At 36.7% G+C, this 13,723-nt stretch overlaps 1 protein-coding gene across 1 annotated transcript; it reads left to right on the top strand.

Moving 5' to 3' along the window:
• Nucleotides 1-76: 76 nt before the first annotated feature.
• GUCA1A (guanylate cyclase activator 1A) lies at nucleotides 77-11,636 on the top strand. The gene is made up of 4 exons (XM_007425526.2): nucleotides 77-2,182; nucleotides 7,676-7,825; nucleotides 9,338-9,428; nucleotides 10,553-11,636. The coding sequence occupies exons 1-4, from the start codon at nucleotides 1,985-1,987 to the stop codon at nucleotides 10,711-10,713; spliced, it is 600 nt and encodes a 199-aa protein (XP_007425588.1). The 5' UTR covers nucleotides 77-1,984; the 3' UTR covers nucleotides 10,714-11,636.
• The last annotated feature ends 2,087 nt before the right edge of the window (nucleotides 11,637-13,723 follow it).

Raw genomic sequence — 13,723 nt, 5'->3', positions numbered from 1 at the left:
ACACACACACACACACACACACACAGTATATATGTATACACACGCATGCACACATACATACCCACACCCACACACATATACAATGAAAACATGTGAAACAATAGAATATACGCAAGACTGAGGAATGTGTGCACAAGACAGAACAGGATATTCCCACAAATGTTCATTCTCAGATATGTATTGGAAACATTCACTTAGTAAATGCCTTTTAGAACAAGAAGCATGAAGTATATGGTCTGACAAAAAATAATTTGCTATTCAAGATATCTTGATAATAGCTTATACATTCACATTCAAGTTAACCACTACATAACAAAGAAGTAGAGAAAATGGAAAAGGGATCTCAAACAAGCAACACTGATAATGTGTTTAAGAAGCAAAGACTAGACATGCTAATAACAATAAACACCTGCAGTTGACCTGCCTATAAGTACATCTAAATTGGCTTGATAGACATAGATGTAGAGAGCCAGTCTGGTGTAGGGGTTAAGACATCAGGTTAGAAATCAGAAGACCATGAGTTGTAGTCCCAACATAGGCATGAAGCCAGCTGGGTGACCTTGGGCCAGTCACTCTCAGCCCTAGAAAAGAGACAATGGCCAACCACTTGTGAAAAGCCTTGCCAAGAAAACTTCAGGGACTAGTCCAGGCAGTTGCCAGGAGTTAAAAATGGATTTGAAGCCCCCCCCCCCCCCAAAAAAGACATAGAAGTACCTGTAAGACCTCTATCCTGCGTCTTCACCTGCTTGGCTGTCTAGTAAGCATTTGAAAGCTGTGTGCAGAATTTGCAAAGAACTTTGTATCTGGTCAATTCAAAGCTCTTGTGATGGGTGGGCTAACTTCTTCTGGATTCCTGGATCAATAGAGCTAACTAAATTTAGCTGAATGTGCTTAGAAAATCCTTTGCAATACAAAAAGCTGTGGAGTGGAGCTTAAACATATACCCACATCTTCCAGTTCAGTTTACTTATACTCTTGAGCAGGAAATGTCTCCACAGAACTTTAGAGCTAGCCTACAGTAGATAGATAGCAAAAGAGGAAAGCTGCCACAAGGGCCGATACATACGCCTATTATTATATACTTATGACATAAAGAAATCGCAGAATCATTAACAGTTTTCTTAGTCTTATCACTACTATCAGTGATGATATCTGCATACCTTAGCAGAAGAGACAGTTACATACAACACTCTATTTGGATTGTTGTATTTATTCCATTTTTTATTTTATAATTTATTCAGCAGAACCCATAAGTGGATTGTTTCTTGCACTGCCTCCTTAAACTCAGATTCCTGATCTTTTTTTAGAATACCTTCAGTTATATTTTTTCTCTATCTCTCCCTACCTCATAGTCTGCTAACTTTCAGATATTGTGTCTATTGTGCAATGTGCCTTGGAACTCAGTCTAGGGCACTACTTAAGCTTCTTTAAGTGAATGGGCCTGCTTTCAAGTTGAATGGCCTTTTCTTATTTTATGATTCCACATGGGGAATTAATAGGAACAGTGAAAGACAACAGGATTGTTTCCACAAACACTTTCTTGTTTTCTTATAACCATGGGTGACAGAATCCAAAATGGATTATACATTATTAAGCTATCTTCAGAGCTACAGTTAGGGCCATTGTAATCGATTCCTGGGCCCTATAATCCGCTAAACTCTCATTTTACATTGTTCTATTTTTGGCCTGAGTTTCCTGTGACCCTTTGGTAGCCCATCACAGGACTCTTCTCTGATTGGCTAGAGGAGAATTTAGTGCCTACTTAACATCAGAAGCTGCTTTGAAGAAGCTTTCACTATTTTAAAACTCTCAAAGAGCTTCATCTTCCCTCATTAAAGAAGTTTATTTTTAACAGATTCTGTCCTTCTCTCTACTTCATTAGTTTTCCTCTGAGCTACTCATTCTATATGAATGTTTAATAAAGAGGAAAAAACCTTTAGAAGACCTCACTGTTCTTGAAAGACGCATCTATTTTGCTTTAAATATGGGGAACATGGATGGCAAAGCTGTTGAAGAACTGAGTACCACAGAGTGCCACCAGTGGTACAAGAAGTTTATGACAGAGTGTCCCTCTGGACAATTGACTCTACATGAATTTAAACAGTTTTTTGGCTTGAAAAATCTGAGTCCGTCATCAAATGAATACATTGAACAAATGTTTGAGACATTTGATTTTAATAAGGTGAGTGATTTAATATGATAGTGATAGCTGCCCAGAATTGTTGAGAGTTGGGTGGCATACAGGTTTAATAAAGTATTATTATTATTATTATTATTATTATTATTATTATTATTGACAATATTCTGTATTTCCGTGTGTGTGTACACAGAGAGAGAGAGAGAGAACATATAAGTTGCAGAAGACATAGGCATGTTGGTTTGATCAAGATAAAACCAAATGGAGTATTGTGGTTCTTTAAAGAGTAGCAAATTTATTAGATGATATATTTATGAGTAACTATAATCTATGAAACCTCATGCCAGAATTATTTATTAATCTTTAATGTGCCTCAAGATTCTTGGTGGTACTGACATAAAAGCATGTGGCCTGTATACAGATCTATAATGCAAAGGTCAGTGAAATAATTTATGTTGATCTGTACTTTTTCTACTTTGAGTGATAGCATTTGTTTCTGTGAAAATTAACTGTAATGACCAGCTTTCACTCAAACACATTAGCATTATGTCAGCATTAATTCTGCATACAGTTCCTATGTCATGTTTCAAATTGCTGTTCTTATGACTGTGTTATATGAACAAATCATGGGATATCTTTTTTTAATGTTTGTTACAATGGCTAAATTAATCATTGTTGGATTAGGTGGTGATTGAAAAGAGTAAGCCTAATCTTCAGAAGCCTAGAATTGTCTCACTAAAAGGCTCATAAGTAGAATTGGAACAGAATGATTTGTACTGCAGTTTTCTTCTACACAATAGCAGGTTTACTCCAGTTTTTCTCTTTTGTCATTTACTTTTTTACTTACATCAGTTTCTAATTACTTGACCTAAAAAAACATTTTCCATATCCAAATAATTTTAATGTGGCAAGTATTAACAATGTCTATCATTATACATACAGACACACAAAGCATGTTGTACTTGTGCAAGTATAAAGTCATAATGGTGAATCAACTTTCCTAGAGACAATAGTAAAAATGCTGGCTGGGAATTTGGGAGCTATAGTCCCAACAGACCAGAAGGGTGCTATCTTAAATCTTAAGAAAGGTAAATTTGGCTGAGCCATATTTAAGAAGCTCGATTATTGACTATTGATAGTGGTAGGCAACCAGATTCAGAATGCTCTGTGAAGAACTTTCAGGAGAAAAGTTCTTCTAAAGATGCTTTTCAACGATCAAATCATTCTTTCAGAGAGCAAGCATGTAAATGTGGAATTGTTTGTTGATGTTAAAGGAGCAAACTGGGCTTTATCTTTGGGTCAGCTTTGCACTTGAGTGGTTTACCTTCATGGGTCTCTGCGTCAAAGCAAAATAGATTGAAGCATGCAAAATCCTTTCAAGGAGATTCAAGGAGTTCCTAGATGTAATGCATAGATTCCAGTGAGATTTTGCTGGGAAAAGTCAAATGCAAAATAAAAATCAAAATAAATTAATTTGGCCCACTTAGGAAATACCCATGATGACCTTTTAGTTTGTGGTTTTAATTTATCCTAACCTCAGTGGATACAATGCACTACCCTCTTTCCTGCAGACTTTGCCCTCAGAAAGCCTATGAACAGCAATGGATCATAACATGATTATTTGATACTATTATACCATTATCTTCAGAAACATTGTGAAAACAGTTGGAGACCGATAAGACAGAATTGAAGGATGCCAATATTTCTTTTCTGTGCTTATCATGACTGAATGTTATCAGTTGAAATTAGTGTTTAAAATGTCCTCAGTTTGAACATTTCCCCATGCAGTACTATCTGCTTTTATGATTACTTGTAGCAATTTTATCATACCATTCCATGGGATAGTTTTTAGCATAGAAGCTCCTTTCTGGCCATGCTGTCATAGGAATAATCACCAGCTTTACCTCTCAAAAAACACAGTGGCCTGATCTTTTAACTTTCATTCTAAAACAAGAATGTGAGTAAGATCTTAACTTTTGGCCCAAAGCAAAATAAATCAACAGGAAAAGAAAATGTAATTTCTGAATAAGAGTTTTCAAGATCAAGAGGATAACTACAACAAAGATGATAACTGAAGCAGCAGCAACAGCAATAATCATAATGTCAATAAGGTTAGAGTAAGTTCTAAAAATTATAAATATGTATTCTGATAAAAACATATTTATACGAAAGCATTCCCAGAGATTTTTATAGATGTACCTTCCAAAAAAGAATTGTAATGCTTGATTTTTTGTTGGGAAATGCTTCATGTATATGAATGTCTTATTTATGCTTTTTGAAGGACCAAAACCAAGAAGAATTGATGGGATTTGTTAATTGGAAAAGAGTGGCACTAAATAAATTATTATTGTTATGCTAGATTCCAGAAAGTTATATTCAGGATACCTAAAGATTGATGCTGGGCCAGATGGACTTTCAAAAAAATGGTTATTTCTGCTGGAGCTGCTCTGTACAAATATGATGTGGTGGGTAGCATGAAGGGCTCTTGTTGGAAACTCCATGGGGAACTACCTGTGTGGGTCTCTGAATCTAAGTCATAATGAATAACTCAACATTCAGGAGATGTAGGGTGGTAATTGGGTTCAATACTGTTAAAACGTAACCTAGTTTTAGAACAAAGCATCTGTACAATAACGTAAATTAGCTATTTCTGATTCAGAGGCCAATAGAGTGATTTGATAGCAGGGTTCATTCCACTGGAATTTTATTCCCTTTCAAATTGTGTGATTTTATAGTTGAAATCTAATTATGTAAATGAACTGAAAAAATGTTTATGTTAGCAGATTATTAATGTAAGATGGAAATTATTTGGGTAGGCTATTCCAGAACTTCTGAACATTCACCTTAATATTTATAAAACATGCAAATGTATTGAGTTTCATAGAAGAAAACTCAGTTGTGAATCAAACGAATAGATCAATAAATATATCCTAAATCCTGGCTATACCTTCTTACAAGACACCTTCAGGGTCTTGACAAACACTTAAATCTCTCTGGGCAGCATGACAATACATGATAGAGTTTGGCTGTGAGCCACCCAGAGTTTGGTACAAAATGGGCAGCGATATATACATGCAGCTGCATGGGTAGCAAATGGTGTTGGGTACTTGGCACATGTAACACCACTGCTTCATGAGCTGCATTGGTTGCCATTGTGTTCCAGATGCAATTCAAGGTGCTGGTTGTCACCTTTAAAGCCCTTCATGGCTTGGGACCGGGTTACCTGAGGGACCATCTTCTCCCAGCTGTTTCTACGCATCCAGTTCGGTCCAGTAGGATGGGCATGCTATGGGTCCTGTCAGCCAAGGAATGTCAATTGGTGGGGACTAGGAGGCGTGCCTTCTCTGCCATAGCTGCTGCCCTCTGAAACATTCTCCCTCCAGAGATTAGGATGGCCCCAACCCTGTTGGCCTTTCATAAGCCCTTGAAGACCTGGTTATGTGCACAAGCCTGGGGTTCCGAGTGTGTTAAGGTTCCTGGTTATATTAACATCTGTGGATTATAGTTTTTTCAGCTGCTGTATATATTTAATTTTCTTTTGCATTGTATTTGTAATTTAGTTACAAGTAGAAATTGATTTTACTAGACAACCTGTGACCCATTGGGTCATCATTTCAGAGATATTTCCTTACCTAAACAGAGAAACAGAATGATCAAGGGCAAAAAAGCAGTGGGAGTGTGAGCAACTTGCAACTTGCTGCCGGCTTCCCCATTGACTTTGCTTGTGGGAAGCTGGCAGGGAGTGCCAGAAATCTTCCTTCCTTCCTTCCTTCCTTCCTTCCTTCCTTCCTTCCTTCCTTCCTTCCTTCCTTCCTTCCTTCCTTCCTTCCTTCCTTCCTTCCTTCCTTCCTTCCTTCCTTCCTTCCTCCCTCCCTCCCTCCCTCCCTCCCTCCCTCCCCGGTAAGTCTCCCCCCTGCGCACCATCCCATGATCCACGTAACTTCCTGCCAGCTTCCCCAGTGACTTATAGGAAGCTGCCAAGGAGTGTTGGAAAGGAAGATCAGCTGATTGCATCAGCGCAGTGGTGGCACTGAAGCACCAGCAGCACAGCGGCGCTGAAGCAGCAATAACTTTCCCAAATGTAAATCCCACAGGAATACTGGGTCCCAGATTTTGATGCATTCCAGAAGTTAGCCCATTTGAGGTACCTTGGTTGAAAAATTGTTGCCCTATGATGCACCATTTTGTCCAATTGAAGGTTATACACAATCAAACATCCACAACAGTTTTAGTAGTATATTGTGATGGAATGGAATTATGAAGGACAAGCTCAGGCAGATAACCATTTTCTTAGCTCACCAGAACCACGTGGGAGAAGGAACAAGAGGATGAGACTGGCACCTCCCTGAGGAATTCACACTGTTGTGGCTGGAGGACTTTGGGAACTGGGGTTAGAGTCTGGGAAGATTGATGTCAGGCCTAGCCCAAGGCACTTCAAGAGACAATGCCAATTCAATCCAGCTATGTTTATTAGCTACAACCTCTAGCAAGAATCTTCCCAGACTAAAACCCCAGTTCCCAAAGTCCTCCAGCCACAACAGCGTGAATTCCTCAGGGAGGTGCCAGTCTCATCCTCTTGTTCCTCCCACGCGGTTCTGGCGAGCTAAGAAAATGGTTATCTGCCTGAGCTTGGCCTTCATAATTCCATTCTATCACATATATAGATGATTGTTTACTGTCCAGAGTCACTTGTTTGAGAGGGGGGTCCAAATAAATTGAATAAATAAATAAATGTTTTAAATAAGTAAATAAATAAATTTAAAGCAAAATTAAATGCCAAAAAATTAACCAATCAGCAACAGGAAGTACTTAATAACCCCATAACAGAAGATAAACTAAAGAAGCAGTTTTATACCACAAGACTTTTCAAGAAATTTTGCTTAAACCACCCACTCCAGGTAACCAATGAGATTGATCTACATCAAGAAGACCCTTTGTCATGGAAAGAAGCTTTCATCTCTTTGATCTTCAAGGAAGAAAATGACCCAACTCATTCAGAATCATACAGACCCATTTCTTTATTGAATATAGACTGCAAGCTTTTTACAGCAATGCTTGCAAAAAGAATACATAGTTTTCTTTTTTAATAAACATGATCAGACTGGATTCATCCCAAAGAGATACATGACAGACAATATCAGATATGACTTGAATGTTATTGATAATATAAATCAGAACAACAAGAAGGTGACTTATTTGATGCAGAGAAAACTTTTGATAATTTGAAACAGCCTTTCTTGCTCATGAGTCTGAAGAAGATGAATGGTTTAACTTTGTATTTTGAAATCTCATTTTATTGTGTCAAAAGATGGAATTCAGAAGCTCAAAGCATAGAGAATCCTATGACTCTCAGGTTTCTTTACCAATTTTTATTTTTAATCCATGTTGTTGCTGTTTTTATTTGTACTGTACATTATATATGCTTATGTGCTGAGAGTACAAGGGTGGCCACTGCAAGGTATTGCTATAAAACTGCACTATAAGTATAGCCTCAGCTTACTTAAATTAATTGGCATGCCACTTCTTGCACTTCACTAGGATGGCTACATTGATTTTATGGAGTATGTAGCAGCTCTAAGCTTGGTTCTGAAAGGGAAAGTGGAACAGAAATTGAAGTGGTACTTCAAGCTGTATGATGTCGATGGGAATGGCTGTATTGACAGAGATGAGTTGCTAAACATCATTAAGGTAAATTGTTCTCCTCAATCTCTTCCTCAGACAATTGCTCTTTTGATTATATATGGCTTATATACCTAGACATTGTCCTTGACTGGTATGATGATAAGATATTTAAGTTTCTCTCACACCATATGTGCTATATGTCTCTATTACTTATGTAGAGTAAAATGCGGAGGAAAAAAACTGTAATATGTTCAGTGCAGAGGAAGTTATATTTATATTACAGATGGGTTTAAACTCTGCATGATATCGCTTTGCTTGAGCAGCTAGTCTAGCAACATTATTAAGCACTGATGATTGGCAACATATGATTGTGCATAACTATGATAATTCAAGAGGATAAGCAGCATCAACAGTTCTGGAAACTTGTAATGGTAAACCTAACATTCAGTCTCCTCTGATCACCAGTGCGGCAGGAAGACTTGAGAGCTCTCCAGACTTTTGGTGATTCCCACCAGAAAAAAAGCACAGTCAGAACAGTAGTTGCATTTGTTCCACAATTTGAATGTAATTCAAAGGAAAGCCTAGAAGAAAAATCCTCAGTTATTCCAATTGCATGTTATGTATTCCAGTATCTAGTACTTGGAAGAGAATTCAATTATTGCTAGAATTTCCTATGGTAATGAAAACATCATTCCCCCGACTTGAGGTTAGCTCTATCCCTGTTAGCCTTCCAGAAAGTCCTTAGAACAGTGTTGTCCAAACTTGGCCACTTTAAGATGAGTGGACTTCAACTCCCAGAATTCCCCAGCCAGCATGGCTGACTGGGGAATTCTGGGAGTTGAAGTCCACTCATCTTAAAGTGGCCAGGTTTGGACAACACTGCCTTAGAACATAGTTTTTCCAGCAACCTTTGGGATCCCAAGGGGAGCCTGCAAGATGGTTGTATTATGTGAGTTGATATTCTCCCACAATCTTGTTTTTTTTTTTTTTTACTTTTATTTGTACTTTAGTGCTTTAATGATGGTTATACTGTTTTAATTGTCACTGTGGTTGTACATTGCCAGGAGTCATGTGCTATGAGATGGACGGCTATATAAATTTGCAAAATAAAATAAAATAAAATAAATTACTGCAAGACCAACTTCTGTTAGAGGGCAACTGCTCTCTGCTGGAGCAGGGATAAATAAATAATTTTGAAGGCCCTAAATAATAGGTCAAGGGTCAGAGGGGTCAAATGGCTATGACCAGGGGCAGACTATCTCCTTTGGTGGGGAAAACTGCAGTACATTACACAATCTCTCTAAGACCAACTCACAAGCACAAAGCAAGAAGATTGGGTGAATGAACATATAGGCAAAAAACAAGTTTGGGTAGATTAGAAGTATTGTATAACCAACATATAAAAACATAATCTGATCTTCACGTTTTAAAATCACAATATAGTTTGTCATTCCCACGGGAAAATACTGCATTAGCATGAGAAGTTGTTGTTTAAAAAAACATACATATTTGAACTGTTCACAGGTAGAGAAATTGAATGTGGACCTATTCTGATTTTATATATGTATTTCTTTTCAGGCAATTCGCACCATTAATCCATGTCAAGAAATCATGTCAGCTGAGGAATTCACAGATATGGTGTTCAATAAAATTGATATAAATGGAGATGGTAAGGAACCTCTCTGTATACACTGAGACATTACTGGTTGGATGCAATCCAATAGCATATCATCATATGTGTAAAAGGAAAAGGTTAAAATTGACAATTTGGCAATGTTCAGAATGGATTGGATGTTATTCCATTTTTTTTTTTTTTTGGCTAGATAGACATAGTTGAATCTAGCTAAACTGTCAACAATACTACTTCCTTTAAGCCTATTCTATTCCACTCACCACCACTTCAAATTAGTCTCAAAAAATGGAGGAATAATTATTATCAGTGGGAAAGTGCCCAAAGTGCACATCAAGAAGAGAAAGGTGGAGTTAAAACCAGCTAAATATTGAGGTCCAGAAATCATATCTTCCAGTTACTTAAGATCAGAAGCAGATGATTTATTTGCAAGCTGAAGCCTGCATTCTCTTATGCAAAGCATGACAATGGTAAGTGGAATGAAACCCATATGCCCATCCCATCCATTCACCCATCTGCCTCGGTTCATAGTCTTGCATCCATCCACAGAGAGAAACTTGGACAGGCTTTCAAGTCTGATGTCAGCCCTTGATGTAGGCTAGATCAAGAAACAGGCATGGCAGAGATTCCAGGAATGCTCATTATTGTAGTAAGGTAGGATAATAGAATCTTGAAAGCCTGTCCAAGTTTCTCCATGTCCCATCTTATATTGAAGAAAATCAAGGTAGGGCTGCTTTGAGTTTCTTTCTCATGTTTTCCTCTTTCTGAGGAAGAGACTGAGTAATCTTTTCTCAGAATCCCCCCCCCCCGCCCTTTTAATGGTTTGTTCATTCTTTCTCTACCTCCAAGATTCCTCTCTACCGCCTACTCTAGATTCCTTTACGGATGGCAAAGAAGTTGATGGATTTGAATTTTCTTGATTAAATTAGGTCTATCAACCTTTTTTAATATCCTCACAGAAATATTTAGGGAATTTTGTACTTTTAAAAAGCAAAAGAAAAACCTACAACTTTTTTTTCAAAAGGTGACCAGAAAGGCAGAAAGGGGATAATGTAGTTAGTTACTGCTAACTGGATATCCATGCTTTGCATTGTTCACAAAATCAGCTCCCATTCATTCCTGCAGGCCATACATGAACCAAATTCTCTTGGTTGTTTCTATAGGTGAACTGTCTCTTGAAGAGTTCATGGAGGGAGTACAGAAAGATGAGGTTCTACTTGACATTCTCACCCGCAGCTTGGACCTGAAACATATCATTAAAATGATCCAGAATGATGGAAAGAATCCTGGTAAAGAAGGAATGTCCACAAAAGCAGCTGAATAGACAATTTATTGGTTTTTTTTAATGTAATAAATGTAATATTATACAAACAAAAACTCAGCACTACAAATTGGACAGCTATCTCTGTTTTAGAATATTTTTATGTGTGTGTAAAAGAGACACTGTCTATTGTGAATACTCTGAATAATGGTTATCAGCAATTCATGAAGACATCAACATTGCCTAGAAAGTTGAGGCAATTATCAATGCTTCTGGTCAAATGAGCAAATAAAAATGGAAGAAGATACTTAGTTTATACATTCTTCAAAGTGTCAGTGAGGAAGACAAGTATGAGAGAGTATTCTGAGATGGACTCACAAGAAGCCTTGTGCCATTTTGACTGCCTCTCAGGTTGCTTCTTGTGGTAAGGAATGAAAGTGGGTCAGAGGAGAATCAAATTAAGGAATGTGGAAAAGTTCAGCTTTTTGTATAATGTCTACTTCTTGATCTTCCTAAGCAATAGTGGAACTGAATGACACCCAAGATTATCTTTTGGTTCCTGAATATCTAAAAATTGATTTGGAGCCTGTAATTTTATTACAAGTCCTTTGATATAAGCCTTTTTGCATATTCAGAATTTCTTTTTAATACATGAATGATATTGTCCAAAGTACACTGTTTTGGCTTTATACAGATTTAGCACATGCCATTTGAAGATTAAATGCTATATTTTATTGTAGCAAATTCTGCTCATATAAGAATATGCAATGTTATTTTTTTCACAGAATAACCCATCCTTTGATCTGAGTTCTTCATAATTTAAATATGTGCATATAGTATTTGGTTTCCCTAAAACAATTCTGTATTCTTTTTTTTTTTAAATGAGGTCTATTAAATATTTCTCTAAGTACTTTTTTTTACAGGAATTGAAGCATAGTTCAGAGTTTAGTTGGCATCAAACTGACACTCAAATTCAGGTACATAGAGAAAAGGCCTACATGGTGAACTCTTTTCTAAATGTGTGAAGCATTTACCTGTATATATTTCTTAGGCTTTTTGAAGCCTTAGTGATACAGGTTAAACCAATCATTACCAATCATGCCTACAATGAAAATCCACTCTTAAAAAAAAATAGAAAATAGTTGACTTTTGTAAAAGCAGTTTTGAACATTGGTGACTACATTTTTAACAAAGAATAATTATATGAAAACACTAGTATACACTTGACTAGAAAAATCTATTTCTCTTCTAGCTTTGTACATTATTATTATATGCATACTAGAGGATAAGGAATAATGAAAGTACTTTCTAGTAGGAGTTACAGAAGCTACATGCAGAACTTTGCATGGGCCAGTCAAGTTTTCATTGTTGAAAATTTTCATTTTTGGCCAATCAGTGGTGGCATGAAAAAAAGATCTGTTTGAGTTGCATGTGTCATCTCTGGCATGAAACAATAGGGCTGAAAATCACCACACAAAATGAATAAACATTGCATTTTTGTTTCTTGAGAAGACACTGACAATAAGCAGATAAATTCATAATATCCTGAAGGGAAGAAAAAACTAAACCCTCATGCTAGAATGTTTGAGAATAATGCTAGTTTTAAAATCTTGCAAGTGGAAATGTTAAGACCTGTTTCCTTTATCTTTCCCAACAGTTGTTTAGTATATTTGTTGTCTGCATATATTAAGGAGATTTATAGTAATGGCCCTGTACACTTGTTCCTGAGTAGCATACCACCAGCCAGACCTAGAAAAACAGTGATCCGCCCCCTTCCATTTATATGCACAAGTGCCTTGAAAATGTGTCCCCAGATTGAAACAGGAGATGCATGAGGCTCTACAATAGTTGTTATCTAGTGAGTCTCTACTGGCAACAATTACTCTATAATCTGTTCATCAGTATCTCTGGTGTACAACAGAGAAATGCAAGCTTTTTTGAACATTGTATACAAATTGTACTGGCTCTGAGATTTCTTTTTGATTCTGTAAAACTCGGTCATATCATCAGGGTCTTCCTTGCTCTAGCATAATCCAATATACATTTATATTGGAATAATGCTATGGAGGTACACTAGAGGAAATGAGACTTTTGGTTCAAATGCTTTATGATTTAGATACCCACTAACAGTAATTTTTTATAGTGGTGTCCCCCCACCCCCCATATATTTCTATGTTACCTACTTTCTTCACTGACAAGTGATTGCATCATAGAGTTCAAAAATGTCCTGTTGTACAAAGGCACTTTAAATACATGCCATCAGAAAGAAAACAAATGTCAAAAGAAAATGTTCTGTGAAAAATACAAGTTTCATTTTTAAAATATTAGTACATTTTTATCCAAGAAAAGTGTCCCAGTCTCTCATTTACTCACTGATAAAAATCAAAGACATTAAAATCCAGTATCTTTAATTCTAGATCTGAAACCATTTACATAACATAGGCCCTTTTATTAACAAAATAATGACATGTCTTCCTGAAAATGCAAAGAGTGTCTGTCTTGTTATTTATTAACACCTCTAATGGAAATGGACTGTGCATTTTGTTTGTACTTTAGCTTCATAATAAGCTGTGCTACAATATTTTATGGAAACTGCAATATTCTGAGACACTTGGTATCTCTACACATTTATCCCTCTTTATCATTGCTAGGCCCACTGATAATAGATATAATTATCTCCATCCAATGAGTACAGTAGGCAGGTTTGAGAGTGATTGATCTTACACTGGAATTAATAATTTCCTTGGGTTTTAACTATTGCATACTAGATTTTTCCATGTACAGACTTCTCTCTGATTTTCTGTATATATTTCAGTTTACGTGTACGATTTTATATTTTACACTTATAGTACAATGAAACGACACACTACAGATAGCATTTTATAAAATCATGTCAGTTTGGGATTTTTATTTTACTTTTGGAATCAGTGTATCTGTCTTCCAATTTTCTAGAATGCTTGGTAGAAGGAAGAACTGTTGCTGCTGGAAACCACAACAGATTTGAACATGGGATCCAGTGGCATCCATGGGGCTGACCAAAAACGTAACATGATAGTTGTAGCAGCATGATCAA

The sequence above is a fragment of the Python bivittatus genome, unplaced genomic scaffold (genome assembly GCF_059951505.1).
Source record: "Python bivittatus isolate LINGU-HERP-01145 unplaced genomic scaffold, Pbiv_v1 ctg000700_np1212, whole genome shotgun sequence".
Classification (NCBI taxonomy): Eukaryota; Metazoa; Chordata; class Lepidosauria; order Squamata; family Pythonidae; genus Python; species Python bivittatus.
This window is presented reverse-complemented; position numbering and strand designations above follow the sequence as displayed.

Bases quoted from the DNA above. Each gene is read 5' to 3' on its own strand.
- GUCA1A (XM_007425526.2), top strand. From the start codon at position 1,985: ATGGGGAACATGGATGGCAAAGCTGTTGAAGAACTGAGTACCACAGAG. The intron at 7,826-9,337 runs GTAAATTGTTCT...ATTTCTTTTCAG, and splicing joins AGTTGCTAAACATCATTAAG to GCAATTCGCACCATTAATCC. The intron at 9,429-10,552 runs GTAAGGAACCTC...TTGTTTCTATAG, and splicing joins AATTGATATAAATGGAGATG to GTGAACTGTCTCTTGAAGAG.